This window comes from Chlorocebus sabaeus, chromosome 23, assembly GCF_047675955.1.
Source record: "Chlorocebus sabaeus isolate Y175 chromosome 23, mChlSab1.0.hap1, whole genome shotgun sequence".
NCBI classification, from domain to species: domain Eukaryota; kingdom Metazoa; phylum Chordata; class Mammalia; order Primates; family Cercopithecidae; genus Chlorocebus; species Chlorocebus sabaeus.
In genome coordinates, this window is record NC_132926.1 from 11,638,032 (window position 1) to 11,649,493 (window position 11,462).

Sequence of the window (11,462 nt, forward strand, 5' to 3'; positions counted from 1 at the left end):
TGCTTAGGTTGTCCATGATTTATCTGGAATGCACAGCATGCCCTCTTGGCAAACTGCCTTTAGTTTGCCCTTGTCTCGAATATGTTCTCTTAAGGGAGAGGGTCGTTGTCAGCACCAGCTGTCAGTTTTCCTCGGGTTGTCTTCCCCGTTATGAAAGACCATGTGATGGCCTGGCTTGCCTACTACACTTCTATTCCTTTCCCCAGATTTTATCCATCACCAAGTGTACCCACTTCATCGTCTGGTTTCTCTCCTCCTGGCTCTTGAACCGATTTTCTTCCTGATACTCAGAAAATCTGCTCTACAAGAATCTTCCACTGTCTTGAGTTTGGAGACAGCACTCCAACTTCTGCCATTTCAAATGCAGGAGGGCCATGAGCCATTTTTTTTTTTTTTTTTTTTTTTTTTTTTTGAGTGGCTAGAAAGCATATTCCCATTAAACACACGGAGAGGGACTACTTGGGTGGAGTACAAAGGAACAGCGCTTACCATGTTACTCTCTGAAATGCTAGAGATACTTGCAATGTCCAGAGTCAGCGCTATCTGAACGGGTTCTCCTAAGATGAAAAAGAAAAAAAAAAAACAAGAAAGAATGGAAACACAAACATAGGCTGTCCTAATACTACATCAGTGCATTCTAAAAAAGATTAAAATTACAAAAGTTGTGCTTGGTTGTTAGAAAAATTTAAACCATCTATAAATATAAAAAGAAAAATTGTCTTATCCCCTCTCAAGAATAACCATTGTATCGTGTGCCTCTCTTTTGTATGAAAAATATGCACAAATACATAAGTATCTTAATATGCAAGAGAGACCACACTGCATAATTCATGCTGTTTAATTAATGCTTTTTTTTTTTTTTTTTTTTTTTTTTTTTTTTTTTTTTTTTTTTGAGACAGAGTTTCCTTCTTATTGCCCAGTCTGGAGGCAATAGCATGATCTCGGCTCACCACAACCTCCACCTCCCGGGTTCTAGCGATTCCCCTGCCTCAGCCTCCCAAGTAGCTGGGATTACAGGCATGTGCCACCACACCTGGCTAATTTTGTATTTTTTTCTCCATGTTGGTCATGCTGTCAATTAAAGCATATTTTAAGGAACATAGTGCTGAGATATTTGCCACTTCTTACATGGAGGGTTTTTCGTACGGCATTTGCAAGGTACTAATTGTTTAGAAATGTAACAGGTTTGGTAATCTAATTGTGCACACATGTTGTTGTTTCCCTCCTTGGCTAAGTAAATTTACCACAAGAAGCATTCAGGACTCATGGCTGGGCTTTTGCTGACCTGCTGACACTTTGCTTCTCTTCCTTTACTCTCCTGGAACCCTAAACAATTTAGAATTTCAGAACCTCCGCATTTGGTCCAATGTGCAGACTGTTGGGCCTCAGTCCTGGACTCTCAGCAGACAGATTGAACTTCAGAGAGAGACAGTTCTATCTCTAGAGACGGAGGTGTCAGAGCCACCTTCAAGAAGCCAGGCCAGGTCAGGGAAGTTTACTCCTCTTTATACGGAGATGTGAAATAACGGACCTAGATCCCAGCTCTGTCACCTCCCAGTTCTTTATTTGGGAAAAGTTACTAAATCTTTCAGAGCTGCAGTTCTCTCACCTGCAAGTGGAGATCACACTGACATCATAGGGTCATGGGAAGGGTTAAATGAGATTAGACGTGTGACAGTGTCTTTGTGGGGTGGTGGCAATAGGGAGTATAACAGAAGTGCCTGCCTAGCCGGACATCCTGAAGGTGTTCATTACTGGTTATCTGTACAAATCTCCCAGCATCACATCCATCAGTCACGTAACAGCAGGCACTCAATAAATGGCATTTCCCTTCCCTTCCCCCTCTCTTCCGTAATCCTAGCTAATTTTGGAAAAGGGACAATTTTGTTCACCAGGCTAATAGATGGAATAGCATTCACTTGCAATAAATAACTCCCGGGGGTGCCTCAGGGGACTGTGATAATGCATTAACCAGGAAGAGGCCAGGCGGAATTCAAAAGAAGCTTAAAAACATCTCATCGGTAGGAATAGGGCAAAGCAACCTACTTATTAATCTAAGGAAACTAAGCCATAGGATATAGGTAGGAATTTGGAAATGAAGTGTTAGAGCCAACGCAATTAAACAATACTTGAATGCTAATATCTGGTGGAAAAGGGCGAGATCGTTGAGGACAGAACCTGGAAGGTGCTGAAGCGGTGTGGTGCTAAGTGGCTTTCTGCCTCGCAGGGCAGCAAGGTGCAGCTCTGAGACTAGAAGCCTGGAGTCAGAGACAGGTGTCTGAATTCCACTCGGGCCACCTAACAGCTTTGTGACCTTGAGCAAGTTTCAAATTTCTCTGTGCTGTGGTTTCTTTTCTTTTCTTTCTTTCCCTTTTTTTTTTTTTTTTTTTTTCTGAGATGGAGTCTCCCTCTTGTCACCCAGGCTGGAGGTGCTGTGGTGTGATATTGGCTCACTGCAACCTCTGCTTCCTGGGTTCAGGTGATTCTCTTGCCTCAGCCTTCAGAATAGCTGGGATTACAGCACCCACCACCATGCCCAGCTAACTTTTTTATTTTTGATAACGGCGGGGTTTCACCATGTTGGCCAGGCTGGTCTCGAACTCTTGACTTCAGGTGATCTGCCCACCTCGACCTCCCAAAGTGCTAGAGCCACTGCGATTTAAATACTTGTCCCCTCCAAAACTCATGTCGACATTTAATTGCCATTGTAAGAATGTTAAGAGGTAGGACCCTTAAGAGGTGATTAAGCCTCAGGGGTAGAATTGGTGCCATCATAAAAGGGCAGGTTCAGCCCCCTCCTGTCCTCTCTCTCACCCTCTCTCCTTCCACCATCTGATGACACAGCAAGAAGGCCCTTGCCAAATTCCGGCACCTTGATATTGGACTCCTCAGCCTCTAAAACTGTGAGCCAATAAACTTCTGCTCATTATAAATACTCAGTCTCAGGTATTCTGTTATGGAAGCACAAAACAGACTAAGACAAGTGCCTGCCATCGACGGTTGGGTTGGCACAGTTACGGCATCTGCTTTAAGTGTCGTAGATCTGTGTTAGCTGCCCTCGCTGAAGAAAGCAGAGAATGGAAAAGACATGAGAGCGCCAGTCCCACTGTGCTTTCTGTCCAGTTTATTTCTACACAGTTTTGTCTAGGCTTTGCCTCAACTGGCTTTTTTAGTGGACCAGAGCGTGCTCTTTTCTTCCCCTTGAGTTATAAAAGCAAGCTGTGCCACCAGAGGGCAGCTTTCTCCTAAGAACGAGGTCAAAGCCAGCTCCTGGGTAGTGTTCACTAGCACCTGCTTACAAACCTTTGCTTTATCTAGCTCAGTCCCTGAGAAATCCTATGAAGGTCTCGTCTCTTTTGGACCTTGGGGTCCTGGAAACTGGGTGCACAGATATTACAGAGAGCAATGGCCCTCCACGGGCCTTCAGGCTGCCATGCAAGTATAGGGATTTTCAGGAGTGAAGTGCCAAGAGGCACAAAACAAGGGGCATGGGGTTGTACTGTTCCCTTTTTAAAACTGAAGATTCCATGCCCCATTTTCACCCCAGGTGGGACAAGGCATCATATCCCTTTAAGCCTACCCCAGGCTCCCCGTTCTCAGAATGAGCTCCTTGCCCGAGAACCCTGTACCTTGTTGGCCAGTGAGTAGGCAAACAAGAAGGGGTGTGTTCTAGATTAATTGTTTGGGGTTTGGGAGGCAAGAGAAATTGTTGAGTGGCACTAACCAAGGCGTGCAGACTCACATGCTTGTCATTCGTGTTCAGTAGGGCCGGGGAAAACCAGGGGATGTTGAAGCCTCTTTAGGTTCCTTAATGTAAGGATCTCACATCTTAATTGTGTCTCAAATCTGAATGAAAATGCATCTCTCCCATCTCCAACGGAGCAGGTGTGATTGACTGAGGGCCCCGGCTGCTGTGCTTTGGAATATACCACCATGCTTGCCCCAAGGCCACACTTCTCATGGGCCACGGCCAACCACAGACTGAACACAGTGGGGATATCAAAGCAGCCTGTTCCTGGGAGGCACAGAGATGGGAGACTCCTCTGAATGCAGCCGTAGCTCAAAGACTCCCTGGTGGTCATTCCAAACACATGAGGACTGCCCTACCTTCTAAGACACTTCCACCAAACCTCCCTTCCTTCCCTCTCTCCTTTCCTGGGGCCAGACCTGCAGGTTTGACAGCTCTCCTAGCTTCCCTCTCCCCCTGCCCCATTCTCCCTCCTAGACATAGTCCCCCTAAATAGCTTGAAGAAGTCATTGGCTCTTGGCGTCTGCTGCTCAGAGGATCTGGACTACCGCATGAATCCTAGATCAGACCACAGAGTTTTATCATCTGAGGGGAGGAACAGGGAGGAGAAGGGATGAAAATAACCCACACTCTGTTGATGGGGTAGGCACTGTGCCTCAGGCTTACACACTTCACTTCATTCAGTCCTCCCGGTGAGATAGATGGGATGTCCCCATTTTACAGAAAGGGAAAGTGAGGCACAGAAGGCTAAACTACTTGCCAAACAGGAAAGCTAGGAGCCAAATTCAGGTTTGTTCAATGCCAAGGCTCTTTCTGTTGCTTTCTGCTATGAAGAGCTGTGTAGTTGGCCTCACTCCTTTCCTCCTTGCTTTATTCTTTCAACAGATATTAATCAGCAATTTGTTATATGTCACACACTGAGCTTCTACGGGGGATAGTGAGGGAAATAGACTCCTTCGAGGGCTGCAGCCTGGAGCCAGGACAGACATTAATCCAGTTATAGCATAATGGGAATGGCTATGATTTGGAGGCATGTTCACAAGGAAGTGTGAAGAAAGGAGATGGGGCCTGGAGGAATCAGGGGAAGCTTCTCGGAGAAGGCAGCCTTTGCTCTGAGACATGACGGAAAACTGGCATTTTCCCAGGGAGCCAAGTTTAAAGAAGCAATTCCAGGAAGATAGCCTCTGTAAAAGCATAGAGGCAGGGGAGGCCAAGGATGTCAGGGAGCATTCAGAGTACACTGGGGAGCATTGTAGGAGGGGAAGGAGCAGGGACTTAGGCTAATGAGAACGGCAGGCAGACAAAGGCTGGACTGGGAAGGGCCTGGTGTGCCTCGACTCTACGCAAGGATGCTGGGGCTCATACGGGTGTTCCAAACAGGGCAATGACCCATGAGGCATCCCGATGGCAGTTTGGGGAGTCCTCTGAGAGGGGGCAGGCTGGAGGGGGAAGACCAGGTGGGGTAGCCTGGTGGCACACGGTGAATTCATTGAATAGTGACCCTGGAAGTGGGGTCAGGCGGAGGACAATGTGTGAGTGATTGTTAGGAGGCTCTCGCAACCTCCTCAGTGAAGAAGAGCATTGCTTTATCTTGCAGGTGGAGAGGCAAGGTGCCTTTTTCCAGGCAGTGTGAAAAATCATTGGTAGCCATCCTCATCCATCATTGCCAGTCCTTAACAGGCTGCAGATCAGAAAATGGAGTCAACTCAAACCTCCCGAAACCCTGCACTGCTTATTGTCTCTGTTTTCGTCCCTTTGAATTGATGTCCTGGACACAGAGGATGACCTACCACCAAAATTGGGCCTGAGAAATTTGTTATATCCTGCTGTGAGGTTCTCAAAGCCAGGCAGGGAAAGCTTGTCACTTCTGCCGACCTCGACGTTGAGTTGATTCCCCTGGATGCACATCCTGGAAAAGAAATGGACTTTGTTGCATTTGCTTGTTTATGTGTGAATCAACACGTGTACACACCCTTGAGCTTGTGTTTGCCCACGTGTGTGTGGATGTATGTGCCCTGCCCATGTACCAGCAGTGACATTCCTACAGAAAAATCTCTTAGTTTTCAGCTGTTGAGTTAGTATCTCCATTTTTTACCCATTTGCGATAGATCAAAATATCATGGTAATTTGGGGACCCTCCAAGTGTCTTCTTTAAAAACATAAGGGTTCATCCATCTATAACCATATTGGAAGCTTGTGTTCTGTAAATAGAGTAAATGGCGGGAGGTTTTATTGTTCGGTGCTCCAGGGAAGTGAGGGGACCAGGTTTTGCTTGGCTGTGGGTGAGTAGGAAGAGCTGGCCCCTCCCACCACATGCCTGAATGCAAAGCAACTCAAGATGGCCGCCATTCTGGGGGTAGCAAGGCTCACCTTTCAGTGAAGAGACTCAGACACATGAAGGCCAAGTGGAGGCTGTAGTTCATGTTGAGGAGCTGTTCCCACCGAGGGGTTGAAGGAGGAATCACCTGGGAAACAGAGGGGGCAAGGTAAGTGGAAGGCAGTGCAACAGGCTCACCGGCTCCTGGCCAGCCTCTCTCTCTGGTGGGTGGCCGGTGCAGCATTTTCTCAGCATGCATAGGAGGCAGCCTCTTTCCATACCTTTTGGTTACAGCTCCTTCTCCCTGTGTTCCCTCCAGGAATGACTTCATTTTGGAGGATTATGTTTTTTTTTTTTTATTTAATTTTTATTTTTTTGAAACAGGGTCTCACTCTGTCACCCAAGCTGAAGTGCAGAGGCATGATCTCGGTTCACTGCAGCTCTACTTCCCGGGCTCCAACAATGCTCCTACCTTAGCCTCCTGAGTAGCTGGGACTACAGGCACGTACCACCACACCCGGCTAATTTTTTTTGTATTTTTGGTAGAGATGGGGTTTCATCATGTTGCCCAGGCTGGTCTCGAACTCCTAAGCTCAAGTGATCCGTCTGCCTTGGCCTCCCAAAGTGCTGGGATTACAGGCATGGGCCACTACGCCTGGCCCAGGATTATGTTTTAAATCTACCCCAAATTAAGACTGGGACCTCGTGTGGAGAGTGGTTCATTAGCACCAGAAAGGCAGCCAGTTTATCCCCTGCGCCACATCTGCTAGGAGCCAAGGCTATCCTTGCCCTGTCCTTGTCCCAGTTTTACCAGGAAGGACACTCTCAACTCTATACTCACCTCGACCAAACCAGACATTCTCTTATTTATCCCTAGGTCTCGGCTTGTGGGGCCAGTAATGTAGACAGGAAACAAAAACCTGAGAGCCTCCAGTGTCAGGAAGTCATGAGTTAGATGCTGTCCCACAGAGCTCACTCCATCCTCACCATGGCCTTGTGTACTGGGCAGGTTAATCCCTGTACTATTACGACAAGGAAACAGGTGCATGGGAAGGACACATGCTAGTGAGTGCCAGGGGAGACTTTGAATCCAGGGCTGGCTGCCTCCCCTGGGTACTCTCTTCCTTCAGAGCAGGCTGGGGCCTGGGCCTTAGTTGACCCGAGGATCCTTGCTGCTGTTGTGACCTCCTAGACCTTGTCCCTGTGTCTCCTGAAGCCTTCCAGCTGGTGTGTTCGTGAGGACCATTGGTGGGGCATGGCCCAGGGGCCCGGCCTCCTCAGATTCAGGAGCTGCTGTCAGGCCTCCCTCTGAGGGAGCAGGGGGCAGCCAGGCAGGCCAGCCTGTGACCTGTCATGCTGGTGACAGCAGAATGGGGGTGCTCAGGCTCAGGCCCCCATTCTGAGGCAGCCCTGGGTTGATTACTTTCTTTGTGGCAACCTCTGTGAAACAAGCCACTTTCTAGAATCTGGCCATTCTGGAGCTTAGGGTGTGATTCAGCCATTCATGAGTATTATTTTACTTTCAAAACCAATACACACTCATTGTAGAAATGGCAACAAGTCAGAAATTAAAAGTGTAAGTCCCAATGATGTGTTAATATGGATTCATCGATGAAAACAAATGTGTCCCTCTGATGTGGGATGTTGACTGTAAAGAAAGTTTCATGTGTAGAGAAGGCTCAATTTTGCTGTGACTCAAAATTGCTCTAAAAAAGAAGTCTATTTAAAAACAAAAACAAACACAAAAAAAGCACCCCCCTCATTTCTTCTCTTTTGTCTCATACTTCAGAAATAACTACTGATAACAGTTGCTTTCTCCATAGAAATGCATATATATTTATATACATATATATCTCTGTATCAAAAAATTAAAAAGCAAAATTGGGGCAATAGCATGCTTTTTTGCTGCTTACTTTTTTAACTTAATAATTACAGCAGACATTTATTAAACAATGCATGCTTACAACTGTGCCATGCATATCTACAATCCTCACGACTCTTTGAAGTAGGGTCTACCATTCTCCCCATTTTACAGGTGAGAATACTGAGGATTAGAGAGGATAAGGAATGTTTCCAAGGTTAAGTAGCACATGAGGGGCAGAAAAGTGCATCTAAGCAAGCTGACCTAAGTCCTTTTAATGAGTGCACCATGAAACATGCTGTGTTGCAGTATCAGTGACACCTTCCATGTCAGTTCCTATAATCTGCCTTGTTCTTTCTAATGGCTGCAAGGTATCTCATGGTCTGAATATACCAACATTTCTAGAACACAGCTCCTACCATGAATGTTGTTATTTCCAAAGTTTTTACTATTACAAAATCAGGGAAGAACAGTTTTGCACACAGGTAAACTCTTATCATTCTATTCTCTGTTGTGTTAGCTCTTTTGTTCCACTCATTGAAAATACAAGCTATAAAATCAACATTATAAATCCACCAACAATCATAATCACATTCTCTTCCTTTAGTCCATCTCCCCAGTTCCTGTCCTTTCCCTGTCCAAGCATCGAGTTTAAGGGGGTCCATGGAGCAGCTCCCATGCTCTCCATTGCCTCATTCAATTTTCCAAAGGTTTACTGAACTCCTCCTATGAACTAGGCATGTGAAAGGCACCACCAGAACACCCATCTAGTGAGGAAGAGACATGTGTGAGCGGTAAATGACATTCCTTATAGCCATCCTATAACAGGAGCAGAGGACAGGGGATACTTGGTATGAAGAAGAGCGGGGAGGATGGGGCAATGTCAAAAGGGAAGTCACAAAGAAGATAATTTGATTCTTGAAGAGTGTGTTGCATTTGCCAGGTGGACAAAGGAGAGTGGGGGCCCTCCAAATGTTGGACAGAGATGTGGAGGCTTGCCCATGGCCTCTCTCCCACATGCTTATCAGCCTTCTCCCACCAGCCCTTGGCTGTCTGTGTCTTTCTCCTGGTCTGGCCTGAATGAACATGGTTCCACTTCAGCATATTCCTCATTTCCTCCTCCTCCTATGGGAAACGGCCCTCGATCAAGTGAGTTGGGGAACCATCCAGTCTTCAGTTCCAAGACTCCTCTTGAATAGTGCTTTCCTGATGGCCAAACTTCTGTTAGGAAGATGTAACATTTGGCCCTGGGCCTCTCAACCTCCTCTAAAGAGTCTCGTGATCTGAGAAGGTTCGCCCAGGCTAGAGCCAGAAATGGAATCCCATCCCACCCTGTTTGCTTGGTTAAGTTGCTAAACACGTCTCATTTTACAAGGTAAGAATAGAGAAGAAGGAACAAGCCTTCTAAACGCCCATGAATTGTTAGAAGCCATGTCTGGTGCCTAACGTCATTTAATTCTCATGGCTGTTGGCCCAGTAGGTGTTAATTTTTAGAGTCAAATCTCAGATTTGCAAAGGGATTTGGCTGAGGTCACACAGTTAAGTGGTATGATTTAAATCTGTTTTCCAAGTCCCTTTTCTTTGCCCTGCATCTAGGAGGAGGGCCTCCAGCACCCCCAAGCTGAACTGGATTCCACTTGAATCTTGTCCTTTTTATACCAAACCCATCTGGGGGATGGAGTGTTGCATCCGCAGCACATCTCAAGTGACAAGTGCAGCTGATGCCATCAACCCCTGTGGCAGAAGAGCCACAGTGGCTATTTATGTGTCAGCTAGCCTCCACTGGAGGCTCAGGCCACCAATTCTGGTCCAGATGCTGGGGGAGGGCATTTAGTGGAGAGGTACTGAGCCACCAGAGGGCAGTGTCCTAAGGGTTGTCCCCAAAGCTGCAACACAGATGTTAACTGAAACCACCTGGTCTTCTGCATCTGCAGAGATGTGGTACTCAGGAGGTCCTAAGAGGCTCCTGAGTAAGTGTAGCCCATGCATTATTCTGCCCTGAGGGCATCTCTGGCCAAGGTCCTACCTCCACTTGTAGAGGAGACCTTGAGCTCTGGATTCCGACACACTCGAGTCATTTAACCTCTCAGAGTCTCAGTTTTCCCATCTGACAAATGGGAATAGAAAACACTTAATAAACATTAGTTTTCATTCTCCTCTGCCTTCCATGTCGTCCATGGGAATTCAGTGATTCCACTATGGCTAACAGAACCTAAAGCTCAAGCTCTTCCTAATACACCCCAGGTGCCACTCAGAGTGTTAGCTAACGGGCACCACCTGAGGAAGGACAGGGTCAGGCACAGGGCATTAGGGTCACATAGGGAGCTGATGGCACCTTTTTCTGAACCAGAAATCCAGCCCAGTGTCTCCCAGTCTCCCCTGCCTCTTCCTGGGTTGGCCTGCTGAGCCTCTGTACTCCGTGCTCTTGGCCTCTATGTCTCTTCAACACTTCCCGGGCTGGAAGCAGAAGTAATTCCAATATGTGCAGGGTTCTACTACTGTTTCTACTCTATTCCCAGAATTTCTAACACGTAAATACAGTGACTCTCCGAGTTGTCACCTCCAGCTTCCTTCCTATGCAGGCGCTGTTTTCCTATCCTTGTCACTTCAGCATAGACAGAATAATTTGTTGGAAAGCAGGATTAGAGCCCAAATTAGGTTAAGGTGAGGAAAGGTATTGTTGCCATGGGCCCTCCTTAAGAAAATCCCAGAAGATAAAGTGGTGTGGCCTGTGCCCTGTGTCTGCTGGGTCTTGGCCAGCTGGTGCAGAGGAGTGAATGACTGTGGCTGCAGTGAGGACAGCAGGGGCTCTAATCTTGGCTCTGCTGCTCGTCCTGCAGTGGCACTCCCTGACACACATTAGGTGTTCAGCAGAAACCAGACCTGCCCCCTCCCTCAGTCCCAGCAGGGCTTGTATTTAGATCTCCCTCCCTCCTCTCTCCAGGCACCTGGAGGGGCCAGCAGTTTCCTTACCAGGCAGTTGTTGAGGCTCCGTTAGGGCAAGTCCTTCAGGCCTACAGGCAGGACTTTCGGGCAAGGCATGGTCTTCTGGGTCCCCAGAGTTCTCCCCATCCTCAGTCCTGTCCCCTCGTATGTGGACACGCAGCCACCCTCAGATGGAGTGGCTCTCTGCGGAAGAATGGAGCTGCTGAACCTGCTGTGCAGAAACAGAGGTGGGCGGAGCCTCTCAAAGCACCGTCCTTGGTCGGGGCGCTGACTGGTCCTGAGTGTCTGCAGGTCGTCTGGTCCAGAGTGTCTGGAGATCGTCTGGTCCTGCGTGTCTGGTGATCGTCAGCTCTTGCTACAGCTACTGCCTCCAGGGGTTTAATTCTGAGATCATGTCTCAGTCATGCTCCCAGACCTCTGCCAGAAAAGACCCCTGAGATCAAGGACCCATGAGAGTCAGATAAAGTGGGTGACCCCACCCACTATGCCAGGTTCTGAATTTGGTGGACAGCCCTCCATCCTGGTGCAATGGAATGGCTATAGTGGCCACTTCACTTCCTTAGGCCTCAGCTTCCCGTCTATAAAATTAG

The 11,462-nt window shown here is 47.5% G+C and overlaps 1 protein-coding gene across 1 annotated transcript in view; it reads right to left on the reverse strand.

Annotated features, from left to right (window-relative positions):
- Positions 1 to 11,247, reverse strand: part of GABRP (gamma-aminobutyric acid type A receptor subunit pi) — a 28,455-nt gene extending 17,208 nt beyond the window's left edge. The window contains exons 1-4 of the mRNA XM_008015283.3: positions 10,900 to 11,247; positions 6,119 to 6,213; positions 5,539 to 5,657; positions 490 to 557 (exon numbers count right to left, since the gene is read on the reverse strand). Of these exons, the coding sequence (XP_008013474.1) occupies positions 490 to 557; positions 5,539 to 5,657; positions 6,119 to 6,171 (240 nt within the window). The 5' untranslated portion in view covers positions 6,172 to 6,213; positions 10,900 to 11,247. The remainder of the gene's footprint in view (positions 1 to 489; positions 558 to 5,538; positions 5,658 to 6,118; positions 6,214 to 10,899) is intronic.
- Positions 11,248 to 11,462: the final 215 nt, after the last annotated feature.